This window comes from Lissotriton helveticus, chromosome 2_2 (genome assembly GCF_964261635.1).
Source record: "Lissotriton helveticus chromosome 2_2, aLisHel1.1, whole genome shotgun sequence".
Lineage (NCBI taxonomy): Eukaryota > Metazoa > Chordata > Amphibia > Caudata > Salamandridae > Lissotriton > Lissotriton helveticus.
Genome location: NC_136060.1, coordinates 170,901,653 through 170,920,030, shown reverse-complemented (window position 1 = coordinate 170,920,030; position 18,378 = coordinate 170,901,653). Strand labels below are relative to the sequence as shown.

Here is an 18,378-nt window from a genome sequence, read left to right as displayed (position 1 = left end):
TGAGTTCATTCAGAAATGAAGAAGCACTCGAGCAATACATCTGGAGGCTCCAGTCGTTGGCAGTAACTGATCCCAGTAACAGTTTATACATGCATGTTATTTAATACAACTAACAGTAATCTATAGCGAGACGTGCATATTTAATTCATAACATGACTCGCGGATTATTCAAAAGGAAATACACGCGCGGGTCGCGCACAATGAGCATGTGTTAGAATGGTGTAGTGTGTGCGCGAGGTATTAGAATGTAAACACAATTGTGAGCGCGTGTATGATTGTATATATAACATGCCACCATTGCCTATGTAACGATTGTTCTTGTTTGAGTGTCCTCCATTTATTGCAGTATTATACCGCTACTTGTACTTTGTATACCTTTGTAACCTGCACACGTCACTTTTTCCTCCTATAATGTACCGTTTGCTACCTCTTGTATATTGTTTGCTCACATTTGTCACTTTTTCCTCATGTAACTTAATGTTTGCTGTTGTACTTTGTTCACTCGTAAGTTTCTCCTCATGTACCATTACTGTTCCTTTTGTGAAGCGCTCTGACGCCTTCGGGTAAAGTCCGCGCTATATAAAAACGCATAAATAAATACATAATTAACCAAGTGTCTGCGCGGCGGTAAATAAACAGACCACCCGCTGTGGTTTTCTCTCCGTGGAGCTGTTCCCGGCCGCCTTCCTTCGCCTTTCTCTCTCATCCAAAACAGCAAGTAATCAAACCACTCCAAGCCCTAAACAGAGTAAATACAGCACACACCCATATGAGCTAACCCACTAAACTGACAGTAGCCGACACAGACGAGCACGTGCGAAACTGCACAGCCATTCAGCAAGTCAGAACCCTGTGCTGCGCGCTACGATAGGCTGAGAGGCACCTAATGCTCCAATCCTATTTCACCTTACTTGTTAGCAGTACCTCCCCTAAATCCAGACGACTCTCGGGATAAATTCTGCTTCGGGATTGGTTTTAACCCGACCCGGGATGCTAAAAGAATTATGAGCAAATGAACATCCGTTAAAAGAAACGACGGACATAATCACTAGAGTGAATTGCACGGATGGTCAATGTAAGCAATGAACAAGTGGTCTTTTTAAGTGGGTCACACAGTAGGACGTTGACCATGGACAAAAATACAGCGAAGAAGGATCTTTAAAGACAACCGGACATTTGGAAGCACAGCTTGGCACGAAGGCCAGACTTTCGATGCCGAAATACTGTGATATAGGAAGAAGCCGCTATCTCTGAGACCGACACAAACAATGTCTTAGAAGTGCTCTATTGAACGCATACCTGGAATTCTAGTGGAAGGACACTAGCTTTGATTTTGACTCGGACGGAGGAACACTGTCCACTGTGCCTGGGATGGAGTGGAAAAACAGAACTCAGTTCTAGGGTCGCACTAGAACAGTAGGATGACACACTGTGAGGAGCCCCGACGCAGACCCTCTAGGGTAGAAGTGGACGAGCAGTCGCTTTAAGAGATCCTTTGGGATCTGCCTGACGCGGCAGGAAGTATGCTTCAGTCTCTGGCTTTCCAGGGGCGCGGCTTGTCCGTCCTGTATCACCTCTACCTGCGGTGTCCAGCGATATGCAGCCACAGACCCTACCACGGTCAGTCATTCCCTCGTGAGTTTAGTAGAGTGCACTTCAATCAGCTGGCTACTGCATTTGCAGCTTTAAATAATCGTGTTGATTGTGCTCTGCATTGTAAAATTAAGGTTCTACTAAAATTGTTGTATTGGAGTATGTAAGAATTGTGCTGTGAATTATCTTCATTTCTTGAATGTCCCGCATTCACTTTTTGTTACACTGCACCCTTCTCCTTGTGTCACATTTCAGGAAAAAAAGCATGTTGCGTTCGATTCTGATTCCAAAAATGCAAGCTATGCCAATGGGCAACTGAGGAACACGTTTTGAGTGGAATATAACACTTTTATAAAACACCGAACTTGACAAATGATTCATGACTCATATCTCCATAACTCTTGTGAATTCAGTAACTCTTATGTTTGTTTGCTTGTGAACTCAATATCCTTTTGCTGTATGCTCTGTATTTCTCTTTCATGCCATCGCTATTCTATAAGATTATTGAAAATCATTACTAGACTGCAGACCCACAATACATTCAATGCTTACACTAAATATCAACAATCGTAAGAAATAATAAAAGAAGTATCATCTATGAGGTTTTCGTCCCGCTTTTCAACTAACAGTATGAGGTCTGGATTCTTCAAAACAGCATTTCAAAATTTGGCTGCTTTTTTTCAAACATACTTTATTGATTTTATATTTTGACGAACCACGTCCAAACTTTATTACAGTTGGTACATGGGTATATTGGTAAAAACAAATCCAGTTTGGATTATACAGGCGTGGGATTCTGCCCGATTACCTTTGTGCAGCATGTAGGGTCCTGTAATTAGCAGGGTATGGTATTGTACGTCTGTCTTGATGCTAGTCGGAGATGTTCCGTTTAGTATTATGTGGGGAGACATCTCTTATGTACTGTGTGTTGTAAGGTGGGGGGGGGGGAGGGGGATTCAATGGCTTTGAATACTGGGGACCCAATCCATGGAGATCGGTATTTTTCGCAACCCCGGTACTCCTCTCTACTAATGACTGCACTTTGCCAGTGGGTGTGGGGATTCCTAATAGGGGAGTGTTGTTGGCGAGTGGGGGCACTGGCGCGTGTATTGCAATGCCTTTTTCCAATTTTTTATATGTAAAAGCAATGGGGCTCCGGGATGGATCGTGCTCCAGGGTAGTAGTAAGGTATGCAGGGCACCTCGGTTGATGGTGTGCATTGTTTAACCCAGTTTGTGCAGGTTGCGCTCCGCAAGCCAGTACGAAAGCCATTGGAGTTGGCTTGCGAAACAATAGGTGCGGAAGTCCGGCACGCCAAGCCCTCCTCTGTCCAGTTCCAGCTGCAGTTTGGCTATTCCCACCCTTCTGCAACCAGTGCCCCAGATGAGGTCCGATGGCAGCGTGTCTAGTGTTTTAAAAATGGAGGCAGGTATCAGTACTGGAAGGTTTGTAAAGAAGTATAGCTGGCGTGGGAGTATTACCATCTTGCCCATAACAGAGAGCGGTAACAAGGTGCAGAAGGCTGTTTGGGAGGGTAGTGCAGGTTGCTCAGGTTGCTCTCCAGTAGATCCTGCGGGCCCCTATACATTTGACTGCCAAGCATTTGAATGTGTTTTTGGACATTGAGAGAGCTTCCCAAATGTGATAGTTTCCGGACGCTCTCCAGGCTAAAAGAAAAATGCCTGAGACTTCGCCTCGTTTATGGCGAGGCCCGACATGTGATCAAATTGCTGGAAAATGCTTGACATCGACTCTAAGTCACCTGTCAGGTCATGGGTATATGGGATGAGGTAGTCTCATATGCTAACAGCACATGCGCGGCGTTTCCCACTCTGATTCCTATTAGCTCTGCTTCCCTCCGCAATTTAATAGAAAGGGGTTCAAGCGCCAGCACATAGAGGAGTGATGACAGGGGACAGCCCTGTCGTGTGCCCCTGTCCACTGGATAATATCGCAAGATGTGGACTCTGGTTCGGACACGCACTGAGGGGGCCGTATATAGAAGTTTAACCCATTTCAGATGCCAAACTTTTCCATGGCCTTTACCATGTATTCCCATTTAAGGGTATCAAAAGCCTGTCGCAGGTCTAGGCAGGGGCATCCAGCATTTGAGCGTTCTCGTGGAGTGGCATCCCAAGACATGGGTCATACATCTAATGTTCAGGGAGGTGCTGCGGGTTGGGACAAAACTGCATTGGTCTGTGTGGATTAATTTTGGTAGGTGGGGGAGTAACCGTGGGGCCAATATCTTGCATAGTGTCTTGTATTCTGTGGTAAGGATTAAAAGTGGACGGTACCCTGAGATGTCCGTAAGTGCTCTGACCGGTTTAGGGAGTGAGGCAACCAAGGCCTGCATGGTAGAGAGAGGGAGATTTCCTGTGTCGAGGGCCATTTGATATAACCGTTCTAGGTGGGGGGTCAGTTTGTCTGAGAATATGTAAAAAAAACTCCACTGGTATGCCATCAAGGCCTGGGGTCTTATTGCGTGGGAGTTCATGGATAACCTGTTTAATTTCAGATCCGGTGATAGAGCCTGACAAGTCGTCCTGAGCCGCTCGTGTGAGTTGGGCGTAGGTTAGGTCGCACAGGAAGGCTTCCATGGGTTCCCTCGTTGTTACCAGTGGGGCTCGGTAGAGTGCTTCATAGTATTCACAGAATGCCTCATTTGTTTCCTGCTGTGTGTTCGCCGTGTTTCCTCCAGGTGTAACTATTTCATGTATTGGGGCGGGCTGGAGTGCAACTCATAGTATCTGTGCAAGGAGCGCTCCCTACCTGAAGCCTCCGCATGTTTTATCTGGGTGTGGGATCTGTAATCCATTAATTTGAGTCGCTCCAGCAGTTCAGCATGTTGAATGCGTACTTCCTGCAGCGTTTTTTTCTTAGAAGGATCTCTTGCTGCTTCCTGCTCTAACCTGTTTATGCTGTCTTCGGCAGATTTAAGATTAGTATTTCTTGTCTCACCCGTACTGTAGTTCTGATAGCGGTGCCCCTTATCACTGTTTTGAACGCGTCCCACTCTGAGGCACGATGAGGCTGAGTTAGTGTTCTCTGTAAAGTAATTGGTAATGGCCAATGCCATAGTGTCACGGAAGACAGCATCTTCCAGCGTCTGGGGCCATAGTTAGGGTGACCAGATTCTCAAAACAAAAAACGGGGACAGGTCATAGACATAGAAGTAGGACCACAGTTTGCAGTAACCATCGACGTAAAAGTAGGACTATGTGACAGCTGTCAGACATAGAAATCTGAGAGACAGTGGTTATGGAGACTTGAGGGGCACTGTTAAAGGGTACTAGTGAGGGAATCCGTGGCGGAGGTGGCCTCTCCCTCCATCTGTCTCTCTCTGAATGTCTCCCTCTCCAACTGCCTCCCTCCGACTGCCTCCTTCCGACTGCCTCCCCCCGACCGCCTCAGTCTCCCTTCCTCTGTCTTACTCTCTGTCTCCCTCCCTGTCTGTCTCCCTCTGTCTCTGTCTTCCTCCCTCTCTGTCTCACTCCCTCCCTGTCTCACTCCCTCCATCCGACTGTCTCCCTCCCTCTGTCTCCATCTCCCTCCCTCTGTCTCCATCTCCCTCCCTCTGTCTCCCTCTCCCCCGACCAACATTCTGTGGGTTCCATAAGGGTCTGTGACAAAGAAGAAAAAATTTTGCTTTCATTCTTAAATCGTTTTAATATTTTCCTGTATTGGTGGTGCCCAGGTGCGCAATGCCCCTCTCCACTCCCTCCCCCGCACTCCTCCATGCCCATGGCTCACAAGGGCATTTTCCATTGAACTGAATTGTTTAGGTTTTGTTTTTGTAGAGGTTACAAGCCACAGTGTGCAGAATGATGTAAATGTGAAAGCTCCTATAGGGCTTCTTGGCAGCTTTTCTTTCCAATGCACGGTGATCCCGGGGCTGCTGCAAACCCAAGGCCAACACACTGGACCCAATAACCTACCGTATTCACCCATTGAAGGGCCCTTTGCCAAAAGGACTATCCACAAATGCACAGGGTGCAGCAAAGCTGGGTAGTGTCTGAGTTAAATCGATCTGACCTCTACATTCTTTCTGTGTGTACATTACTGCTCATAGAATGTATGGATTTTCTGACAGACCAAACCAATTTGCGCGATGTTAAACATTTTACGTTTCTAAACCCACTGTTTCCTTTAATCGTGCATAAACCAGACCACAAGTTCTTCTGGGAAATGTTTTGTTATTTTGGTTTACCTTTGACGGCTGCCGAGCATCACAAATGTTTTTAAAGAATATCTTTAATGGTGTATAATTGTGATATTGTAGTGGTTTGGGGATGCACAACGCTGAGAATAACACTGGGTTATATTTTGTTCTCACATAGAAGACCCTCTGAATCCCGCCCCCCCTCCGTCGTCTGTGTGTGCCTGAGGGGAGACAGCTTCCAGGACACACACACACACACACACACACACAGCCGCACACGAACACTTAAGAGGTCTTTAAAATACCATTTTAGTGCTAATGAGGCTTTGTTGTTATTCACCCCTTATCAAAGCCCCTGCAGCGCCACTCTGCCTGTTGCTGGAAGGCCCGCGGCGGGGGTATGCTAAAACCGGGAACATTTGAATGTTTTACCCGGACGCTGTTGCAAAACCCGGACATTTCTCTACTTTAGAGAAAAGTGTCGGGACACCGGGACACTTTTCAAAAAACGGGGACTGTCCGGGGAAAACCCGGACGTCTGGTCACCCTAGCCATAGTTTCCAGGTGGGGACCGGGGTGGGTATTCTGCCCCATGATAGGGTGACCTTTAGAGGAGTGTGGTCAGAGAAAGTCTTCCCCAGGTAAGTGGTGTGAGTCACTTGTTTAGTTATAGAGAGGGAGCAGAGTATTCTGTCTATCCGGGTATGGATTTGGTGGGTTGGGGAATAGGAGTATTCCAGACTGCCCAGGTTCTTTAGATGCCAAACGCCCCCAATGACCAGCCCCGCTCATCTACGCAAGGCCTCTGTTTGTCTAATGGAGGATGCTCCCTGAACTGAGGGTTGAGAATGGTCCAACCGGGTATCTAGCACCGTGTTGTAGTCTCCACCCAGTACCTTTGGGTAGCCCACCCAGTCTGTTAATGTTTTGTTGAGGCTTGTAAAGAATTTGTCCTGGCTGCTTATTATTATGTGCATGCCGTCTAGTGTGTTGTGTACCAAAATGTAGCTACCCTGTAGGTCTACCCGCTGCTCAAGTGCTACAAACGGGACCTCGTTTCTGCCCTATATTGTCGTGCCTCTAGCAAAGGCGGAGTATGACGTAGTCAACACTTGGCCTCTCCACTTTTTGCGGAGCTTGGCCGCTTCAGAATCTGTGAGGTGGGACTCTTGCATCAATGCTACCTGTGCCCTACGCCACTTTAATGCGCATGGATCCTGTGGCGCTTTTATATTGATCCCAGTCACCCGACATTCCAGGTGATTATGCTGTACGTGCCCTGCATGCGCTTGTGGTTATGTGTGTGGCTCTTGGGCCTGCCCTATGTCATGAGGCTTGTGATGCGTTTTCGGTGGTGGGGGGGTAAACCAGTAATCCCAAAAAACCCTACAACGTTCAATACTAGGTCCAGCTCCGGAACTATGCTGGTCCAAACTAAACGCACAACTATGTTAACCTTTACTAAGTTATGGTATGCTTTCGCAATGAGGGGGCGCCATCTATGCCTTGCATGTGAGGTCAGGCGATATATTATTCACTGGGTGTCTGGACCGTGGTGTTTTGCTAGGGGTTTGGTGAAGCTGGGGGGAAGTAAGAGCATATGGCATCAGTTACCGCTCAAGATAAAGCACCCCGGATTTGGCTGATCATAATACATCCAGTATATTCTCTGTGTTTAAAAAATACTTCAGTGCTTCTTTACATTAAACATTTTTTATTTAAAAAGATCAGCATTAGTAATTTGTTTCTGTCTTTACCCCTGAAAAATACGTTCCTCGTAAAAAAAAATACAAAAATAATATTGATTTTTGGGGGGGATTTTGTAGTCAGTCAGTACATATCAAGATAAGCTTATTCTAAATAAGTGTACTTGACATATGATGGAATTTCTTCACATACAATTCACACAGGGGGTCTATTGGGAGTGAATAACCTGACTAAAGACTTACTACTCCCTCACAAAAGGAACTCGCATAAGAATATGTCCTGTCATATTGGAAAGGTTCTGGTCGGTGGAGAAATGCTTATTTTAACCGCTTCGCCTTGCGCGCGAATTTGACTCGTGCGCAGATCGGACACACACGCCCACCGTGATGTTGGACGGCTGGGTGCCGTCCGACGCATGGAAGCGTCTATAGGACGAGAACCCTCATACACCTAAGGGTGGCATGCTTAATAATTGGTTTACTTCCTCACACCAGGACAGCAAGGTATCTGGTGTGGGCTACAACTCTTGACCGGGGAGATGCTGAGGTATTTTGGTATTCCGGATGAGCTTTAGGTATGGGTGAGAGGCAGTGTGCTAAATATATAAAGCGTAGTGAGTATAAAACTATCTTGTGATAGGCTAAATGTAAATTTTATTCAGATGCTTCCAGTGGATATGATTAAAAAAAACATAAGGGGGGGAACCTGGAAAAATGCTTCCCTTAGATGGTCAACACATTTTCACATACATCATTGCAGTTTCAGTTTTTTTTTAACGTCTTTATTTCGAAATTACTTCATAAAAGACATGCATAATAATAATACAATTATAGGAATAACAGGAGAAAACCCATAAACCTCGTTGGGATGGGTGTATCGTGTAGGCACAAACAATTCCCAACAGGTATTATGTAGAGACAATTTCAAATATGTATGCCAAAAGCATTACGGGAGGAACAGAAACAAGGAGTCAATTGATTTCGGAAAAGGTAGTATTATTCACCAAGGAAACAGAAAGGGAAAATTCTTTCATATGCAATTACAGTTTAAACAGCACTGTAAAGACCAGATCTTGTGACAACCCAGTGACACTTGGTGCAAAGTGCTATGTACAATTGGTGAGGTGAATGTGCAAGTGCTTTAAAAACAGCATTGGCGACGCATTAAACAAAATATGTACATCAGTTAAAAGCTCCAAAAACAAGTTACAATCACTTGGAAAAACAATTATTTCTACAGGAGCATTTAAGCGTGATATGTGTCATATGATTCAGGCTAGAGTAAAAATTAAAAACCGCCGGTAGGTGGAAAAGTGACAAAAATACTAATTCAATAGACACTCACAGTGCAGCCAAGCAGGCGTTTTGGCAATGCTCTTACCTGAGTTAATCAGGGCGGGTGATTAACTCAGGTAAGAGCATTGCCAAAACGCCGAGTGTGCTCGCTTTGACGACGCTCATCATCAAACAATGACTAGTCTTTTTTGTTCGATCACGGCACCATGCTATGCTGACCCTCATTTTTCCTCTGCCCCCTCAGACGCTGTAAACCCCGCGTGCCGTCCCACCTCAAGCCGCGATCAGGTAACCCTTCGCTTTGTGGATAGTTTTCTTTCACTAGACGAACTTGTTTTCTTACTTAACTTGATTCCCTGTTCCCCTTCAGCACCCGACCATTCATTGTTGCCTCGGAGTCCCGCTAGCCACGCATCCCTGCTTGGCTGCACTGTGAGTGTCTATTGAATTAGTATTTTTGTCACTTTTCCACCTACCGGCGGTTTTTAATTTTTACTCTAGTCATCAATTTCCCCACACTAGCCACCCCCAATTCTCACTCTCTTCCCCTTCCGGCCACCACCCCAGCCACACCCTTTACACTTTATACCTTTAATGGTTAAGTCCCAATCATTACCCATTCACCATTTCACCACCCACCTTGACCCTAACCAATTCCCCCGCTCAAAATTGCCCTTCTTTGTCAACAGCACTGTATCTATCGACAACTCTGTCCTGATGATGATCCCGACTAAAGGGGATCGAAACGCCGTCGACTATACAGCCTGAATCATATGACGCATATCACGCTTAAATGCTCCTGCAGAAATAATTGTTTTTCCAAGTGATTGTAACTTGTTTTTGGAGCTTTTAACTGATGTACATATTTTGTTTAATGCGTCGCCAATGCTGTTTTTAAAGCACTTGCACATTCACCTCACCAATTGTACATAGCACTTTGCACCAAGTGTCACTGGGTTGTCACAAGATCTGGTCTTTACAGTGCTGTTTAACCCCTTCGACGCTCATGACGAGCTGGGCTCGTCATGAGGTAGCCTCCTCGCACGCTCATGACGAGCCCAGCTCGTCATGAATAATGGGTTTTTAAAAAACTCAGCGCAGCAGCAGAATATCGACCGCACGCATGCGGTTAAACTGTAATTGCATATGAAAGAATTTTCCCTTTCTGTTTCCTTGGTGAATAATACTACCTTTTCCGAAATCAATTGACTCCTTGTTTCTGTTCCTTCCGTAATGCTTTTGGCATACATATTTGAAATTGTCTCTACATAATACCTGTTAATAATAATACAAAACATAACAAAAATAAAAAGGACAAGTAATTTTTACAGATGAAAACAAGTATGGATATAAAAAACTTGATTAAATATACATGTAAAGACGTCTATAAGAATATTAATACAGATAAAATACAGAATCAATAATACAGTAATAATAATACTGCCCCAATATGATAGATAGGCTCTAACAAACTGTATACAGTTTTTCAGCTTGAAGTACTACGAACATACCTAGTTCTTATTAACCAGGCCCACCCAAGAAATTTTGCCAGCCCTATGGATAACCATTCGGCTGTATTAAATCTCAGGATGATTAGTGCTTCTCTGCTCGCCCTGGTGTTTAATCTATTACATATTGGCTTCAGCAACTTAAGTCTTGGATCATGGTAAGCAGTACATACAAATAGGAAATGACCTAAGGATTCCTTGCTGGCAGAGCAACAGGGACAAAATGTGGACTCCGTCTTCTGCCAACCTCTCTTGAAGTCCCTTAAAGGCAAAGTGCCTATGCGAAACTGATGGTATAGTTTCCTATCTAAACTTTTTGGGATAATATCCCAATAGGTCTCTGTGTGTGGAACTATTTTATGAATCAAAAATAAGCCTGTCAGGTTGGGTTTCGCCGAAAGCACAACATGTTCTTCTTTGACCATGGACCAGAAGAGAAGTTTAAAATCTTTCTTTGTAGGAAAAGTGTGGGAACCCGGCTCTGACCAAAGTAATGGAAGGCCCATACTAGTAAGAGTGTTCTTAATGAGCATGAACCACGGTATTTTCCCTGCCCCTTGTTGCACTCTTACATCCTGTACCTCCTGGGCAAACATAACAAGTTCCGGTGTAGACCATATGCGTCTCCATAACGCCACCATCCTATATTGGGCTTGGTGACTAATAGAATAAAAGCCCATATCCATCATAAGCGTTAGAGCTGGCGTTGAAGGAGGGAGGCAAACTAAATTGCGAAAAAAATTTATTCTGTATCCTGTCAAGGACAGCCAGATCCACACTTCCCCAAATGTCAGCCCCATATAGTATGGCTGAACTAATTTTAGCGCTGTAAATAATAAGAGCAGGTAACACTCTTTTGGTCATAGAACATCGTTGCTCCTTCACTAAGCAGCCAGATAAACGTGCGAATTTCAAACTTAACGCCGCTATCTGTTCTTTCCAGCGTAACCTATAGTCCATTGTAACACCAAGGTATGTCATAACCTCGACCTGTTCTAGGCTAGACCCATTCATCGTTACATGACCCCTCAGTGGTTTACTTTTTGTCAGGACCATGAACTTAGTTTTATGGTCCTGACAAAAAGTAAACCACATACATCATTGCAATATTTAAGTAATTTTACCTTGGTCACCCCATAGCCCCTCCTCCCAACTGTAAATGTAAACTCCCATTACTCCCCTCCCCATAACCTTTCCATTATACAATACCTAAGAATGAAGGGCTGGTTCATAATATCCTGTCATCTGACCCCCCTCATAACTTTCATAGGGACGATCTCACCAACTCTTTGAATAGAAAGACGTAGCGAAGATTGGGGAAACATGGTATAGAAACTGCACAGAATCTCAGTAATCAATGCAAGTTTAGTAAGTCAGAGCGATATTATGGAGGACGTGCATCATCTTTAACATACTTTTTAAATGATTCCTCCAATGAATCTCAATCTTGTGCAATGGGATGTTTCCTCCAACCAGCTCTTTCCTCTTTGTACAAGTGTATACTTTTGGATAACAAGCAGGGGAGCAATGCTTTGCTTCACATCTCCAACTTCGGCATGTCTGAGCTCTTCCAATTTATTGTGATATTTCTCTTGGCGAGTAGCAGCGCCAAATCTATAAATTTACTTGAAGCTCAGCCCATTCCGGGTCAAGTAAAGAGGACCAGTACCAGTAAAACGAAGAAATTATCTAACTGTGTGTGGGGTCAAGTATGCTTTATTAAGCATGTTAAACAGAATATAATTTAAAGTGCGAATCACAGGAGATCTTCTATGGGTATTATAATATTTGCTGCCAATCTGCATCGTGTAGTGGGCTTGCCAAGTGTCCCTCCCACTTCACAAGTAGGGAGCTCCTGGTTTGGTTCCAGTTTTGGAGATGTTTTTATAAAGTTAACTGGTTAATTTTGTATCATCCCCCATAGTGTATAATACCTGGTGTACGATTACTAATGGGTTTGTATTATTTGCACAAAAGTAAGAAATTACTAGGGGTAATATCAAACTCTATCATGAGTGTCTCACATGGTCTCAGTTCCCCATTAGTCAGTATAGCAGCTAGCGTAGAGCTATCTACATCAGACCACAACCCCTGATAAGTATCATGGATTTGGTAAGTTGAAGTTGGCATTCCAAGATGGGATAGAAAGGGCATATGAGACTTGTGGATGGAGATCACTCTTCAGTGCTTAAGACACTCCAGTGTGGCACACATTAGTGGAGGGAGACAGAGGTGTGGACTTTCTTTGTTCGTGTTAATGAATTAAGATGGCGACTGCTACAATCTCCTGAAAAGAAGTCACTTTCCGGTAAAGAGGGACCGGCTAGCCATCTGGCAACTCACTGGAGTTGCACTGCCAAGTATTGTTCGAAAACCGGTAGCCCAAGTCCTTCCTATTTGACCATGAATTTCAAAGTGGAGACAGCCCCCCTCCATCAACCCTTGTTCCAAATAAATTCTCATAATTGTTTGTCAAGATCTATAAAAAAGGAACTAGGAAGAGTAAAATGAAGTTAACAAAAAGTATTAGAGGTGTAAGAGGAACACTATTTTAATCATTGCCTCTTGCCTCCTAACTGACAAAAGTAACGTTGACCAAAATGTGAATTGTACTCTAAGCATCACTGAGCGCCCTCCCGAGATTACCATTCTGGGGGTCTGCAGTCGAATGATAAACCTAAGTATTTGAATGATACTGGTTCTCGCTGTAATCTGGGATCCAACTGGACCTACTGAGGTATAGTATACCCCGCTCAGGGAGGGAGGGTACAGGGTTTTGGGTCAGTTAATATGTTATGTTGAAATATTCACAAAATCATTTAGCGGGTGTGCTACAGGAGTGAGATACGTCTTGCTCATGGGGACAGCTCACGAAGCCAGACACCACAGCCATAATGAACTACATCCACTCTGGGGCACCCATGGATCCATGCCACCACCGCCTCTTCAACCCAGGATACGAGGTCAGCCACCAACTCGCTACCATCCTCAACGCATAATTCACCTCAGCCATCTTCCCCATAGTATGTAAACATCCAGAGGTCAGATCTCTCCTCAAGAAACCCTCTGCAGACCCCAGCAAACTCCAGAACTACTGCCCCATCCCGCCAAAGTCTTGGAGAAGGTCATCAACTGGCAGCTCACCGAACACCTAGAGAGAAACAACTTTGTAGACTCTTCCCAATCCGGTTTCCGAGCCAACCACAGCACTGAGAATGCCCTGATCAGCGCCACAGTCGACATCCACACCCCATTCTCGACAGAGGAGAATCAGCTACCCTGATCGTTCTTGACCTCTCTGCAGCCTTTGCTACAGTTTCGCACCCCACACTCGTCAAGAGACTGCACCAGATCGGAATCAAGGGAGACACGCTCTGACGAATTGCCTCTAGCTCACATCATCAGAATCCACGATATCGACATCATATCATACGCCGATGACACCCAACTCTTCCTCCTGCTTACAGCTGACCCTACCACCACCAAGACCAACTACATGAAGAATGTCTCAGCCTGGATGAAGGACAACTGTCTGAAGCTCAAAACTGACAAGACCAAGGTACTGATCTTTGGCAACCATGTCTCTCTCTGTAACAACACCTGGTGGCCCACGGAGCTCAGACCCACACAAAAAGACCACTCTTGCAACCTCGGCATCATCCTCGACCGCAAACACTCCATGAAAAGAGAGATCAACACAGTTTCCTCTTCCTACCTGCTTCCACACTCTTCGCTTGCTCCGAAGAATCTTCAAATAGCTACCCACTAACACAAGGAAGACAGTCACGCAAGCCCAGATCACTAGCTGTCTGGACTAACGCAACTTGCTGTACTAAGAAAACACCACCAAACTAATGAGAATGATCCAGTCGATACAGAAGTCAGCAGCCAGATTGATCCTCAACCTGCCCAAACAAACTCATATCAGCCAACACCTGAGGAACCTCCACTGGCTCCCTCTCTAGAGAAAATGCCAATTCAAACTACTGACACACCTACAAAGCCCTGCACAACCAGTGACCAGCACACATGTACCATCGACTGAACTTCCACCAACCATCCAGAAACCTCAGCGCCATCTCCCTTGCACAGACTCCTCTCATCCGTTGTGCCACAACGAAGGCTGTTCCTCTCCCCACCTTACCACCAAGCCCTGGAATGCCCTCCCTCCTCCCCCATCCCCCTCCACCCCCTCCACCTCCGAACATCACCCTCATTGACGGACTTCAGGAGTAGACTCAAAACCTGGCTTTTCGATTAAGACCAGCAACACAGCGCCTGGATATCCTCACGGGTGATTAGCCTCGCTATACAAGTTCTGTGTGATTGATTGTGATGGATTGATGTATAAATGTATAAGAGGATATCATAGGCATACGAGGACGCAGTGTAATGCGTGTCTTGGATCATGATTCCTCACTGAGTTCCCCTTTGACGAACCCTATTCTTTCGGGGCTCTTTTGCGATTGCAAATATTAAAGGTGACAAGGGGCAGCTTTGGCGAATACCTGTTATAACTCTAGCCATTAGTTTTGTATACAGTAGGCAAACCTATTTCTGCCCCCCCCCCCTTCATTTTTCCCACCACCATGTGCATGCATTCTCACAACAAGGAGTGAAAGGATGTCTCTAGGATAAGGGCAATGCAAATGCTGTATTTAGAAAAATTCCAATTTACCACCAATAACCTTCCCAGAAACTCCTATGGTTGTGTGCAGTATTGCAGATGGCGCCAAAACCTGACTGATTGTCATGTATGAAGAGTGGTAAATTTAGGAGTAGTCGAATACCTAATAATTTATAAAGAAACTTATAATCTGTATTCAGTATCAATAAAGACCTATAGGAGGACAGATCCTTGGAGACTTTATGCGGCTGCCTCATTTTGAAAATAATGGCCTTGTCCAACGACTGTTGATGGCAACCCAGTTCAAAAGAAGAGGAATACAGGGTTAGCAATCAGGGCGATAGCTGTGTCTGATATAAGGTGTAAAATTCAGATAGAATCCCATCTGATCCGGGGAACAACCCATGGGGTAAATCACAAAGGACTGCTCTAATCTCTTGTATTGTTAAAGGGAGTTCTAGGTCATGAGTGGCTCTGGCAGTGAAGTGGCGTAGTTGAATCGTATTGAGGAAATCATCAATAGTGTCAGCAGGTAAAGTTGCTGGTGGCTGGTAGAAATCTGTATAGTAAAAAGAAGTGTTGTTGTTTGTTTATTTATTTGAAAGGTTTTATATAGTGCTGGCTAGACCGGGAGGTATCAGAGCGCTTTACATGTGTGAAAAAACAAGATTACAAGAGTTGCTAAAAAACAAAACACATTATAAACAATAAATCAAAACAAAAACGTTCCAATGAGGTCTAATAGACAGAGACATGGCAAGAGCAGATACATTTACATACAAAGAGGCTGGGGGGAGGAAGAGATTAAGGTTGGGAGAAGGGGGGGATGGTCAGCTGAAAGGGGTTTACAGAGGGAGGTGGGAGTAGGATGGGGGAGATAGATCGGGGAGGGGAGAGGTGAAGGGAAGGGAGTGAAGTAGAGGAGGGTAGGGTCGGAGGAGGTCAAAGGTCTGATTAAGGACCGCAGTATTTGCTGAGGAGGTGAAGTTTAAGGTCTTTTTTGAAGGCAATGTAGGAGGGGTTGCAATGCAGTTCATTTGGAAGTGCATTCCAGATTATCCGCGCATTTCCAAAGAAGGAGCGAGATTGAGTGGTTTTCTTTTTGACTACGGGGGGGGATGAGTAGGAAAGTGTTTGTGCTCCTCATCGTTCTGTAGCTGCCTTGTTTTTAAAAACATTTTGTGAGGTACAGCGGGGCATTCTGGTGTAGGGCTTTATGTGTGATGCATGCTGTCTTGGAGGATCTACCTTCAGTGGGAAGCCAGTGGAGAGCTTTCAGGGCTGGGGAGATGTGGTCGAAACGTTTATAGCCAGCCATGAACCTGGCTGCTAGGTGGAGCACAGATCAGAGTGGGGCTAGGTGGACTTTGGGGGTTCCTGTGAGGATAGCGTTCCCATAGTCAATTTTTGAGAGTACCAGGGATTGGACGACCCATTTGAAGTCTTCAGGTGGGATGAAGGGTTTGATTTTCTTCAGGTGACGGAGAGTGAAGAGAGCTCCTTTAGCAGAGTTTTTTTATGTGATCATTGAGGGTTCGATTTTTGTCAACGCTAAAACCGAGAGATTTCACGGAGTTTGACAAAGAGAGCGAGCAGTTCAGTGCATTGAGGTCAGAGATCCAGGTTTGGATGGGGGGGTCCGTTGTTTTTAGGGGGGAAGAGGATGATTTCAGTTTTCTTGTGGTTGAGTTTGAGATGGTTGGAGTGCAACCAGTGTTGGATCTTGTTTATGGTGTGGTTAAGATGAAGTACATCAGCGTGAGACCTAATCTTATAGTACAGTTGTGTGACATCAGCATAGAGGTGGTAGTTGATTCCTGCTTGTTTCAGGATAAGGGTAAGAGGTTCCATAAAGAGGTTAAAGAGTGAGGGGGAGAGAATAGAGCCTTGGGGGACACCTAGGGACACCGGAGAGAGGTTGAATGGACAGTCGTTCATTTTGACTTGTTGAGTTCTGTGTTGGAGAAATGAGGTGAACCATTTAAGGACCTTACCGTTAAGGCCAACGTGGGACTTGAGTGTGTTGAGAAGGGAGTTGTGGTTAACTGTATCAAAGGCAGCCGAGAGGTCAAGGAGAATGAGAAGGCAGGATTCACCCCTTGTCAATGGAAGAGTGGATGTCATCGCTTATGTTAAGCATGGCGGTTTCTGTGCTGCAGGCTTTTCTGAAACCGGATTGCAAGGGGTCTAGAAGGTTGAAGTTGTTAATGTCTTTATCTAGTTGAAGCAGAGCACATTTTTCCAGGGCTTTGGAAAGAAGAGCTAGTTTAGAGATAGGGCGGAGGTTGTTCAGGTCATTTGGGTCAGAGGTGGGATTTTAAGGTATAGGCGTGATTTGACCGATTTGAAATGAGTCCGGGACACAACCCGTGGAGAAGGAGGTGTTGATGTTGGTCCAGTAAGGGGCAATGATGTGTTTGAGATTCTGGATAAGACTTGAAGGGATAGGGTCTTTGGTGTGTGAGGGCGGTTTAAGTTTGGTTATGATGTTAGAGACTTTAAGTTCAGTCACGGGGTGCAAATTAGTTCAAGATGCAAAGTTTTTTAGTTTCAGGGGGGGAAGGTTGGGTTCTGGAGGGGTAATAGCGAGAGGGGGAGTGGAAGGAAAGGAGAGAGAGTCAGGACAGGAGGATCGTTTAGTGTATTGTCAGCGACAACAGGTGGATTTGGTGGGATCTCCGTTAGATGGAACGAGTGATCGCTTTTGCAGTTTTTTTGGGAGAAGAAGTTGGCAATTTCCTCACATCTGATTGTTGAGGTAGTAAGTTTGAGAGGGGCTGTGGATGTTTGGTTGCGAACAATATTAAATAGTTCTCTGGGTCTGTTTTTTGCCAGATCGAGTTGTATTTGGAAAAAGGAGGCCTTTTCCTTGAAGATGTGTTTTTTTTATAGGATGATCTAGCGGCCCTGAGACAGGCAAGGTGGGCGGCGAAGGGGCGTTGTCTCCAAGATCTTTCAGCCAGTCTAAGTAAACGCAGGTTTCTGGTCAATCTTAAGGGTAGGTGACTTTTAATAGTGGGGGGCAGGGGGGTGGAGTCGATCTTGAACAGGATGAGGTGATGATCAGATCAGTCAATGGGAAGATAGATGCTGGAGATGGAAACCAGGTTAATACTGGATATGATGGCATCGAGAGTGGCACCTTTGGTGTGGGTGGGCGAGTGACAAAGTTGAACAAATGCCATTGGTTTCTAGAAGATTGAAAAGGTCAGTGACTGTGGGGTCAGCAGTGCTGTTCCAGTGGATGTTAAAGTCTCCAAGGAAGAGGTTTTTCGAGTTGGAGAGAGATGATTGAGAAAGAAGTTTGAATAGTTCCTCAGCGAAGGGAAGTGAATCACCCGGAGGGTGGTAGATGTTATGTAGGCGAATTGGTGGGGAACCCTGAATAGTGTGTTTGGCGCCAAGGTACTCAAAGGTTAAGTGTTCAGAGTTTTTTACACGTGAGAGTTGCAGTTCATTTTTGTAAACAATGGCTAGGCCACCTCC

At 45.1% G+C, this 18,378-nt stretch overlaps 1 protein-coding gene across 2 annotated transcripts in view; it reads left to right on the top strand.

Annotated features, from left to right (window-relative positions):
- The first annotated feature begins 965 nt into the window (after positions 1–965).
- SLC30A9 (solute carrier family 30 member 9) overlaps positions 966–18,378 on the top strand; it is a 680,727-nt gene continuing 663,314 nt past the window's right edge. The window contains exon 1 of one of the 2 annotated variants that reach the window (XM_078678253.1): positions 966–1,620. In XM_078678253.1, coding sequence (XP_078534379.1) covers positions 1,524–1,620 — 97 coding nt within the window. In that variant the 5' untranslated portion in view covers positions 966–1,523. Of the gene's footprint in view, positions 1,636–18,378 lie in introns of both variants that reach the window. The other variant, XM_078678252.1, reaches the window with a different exon arrangement.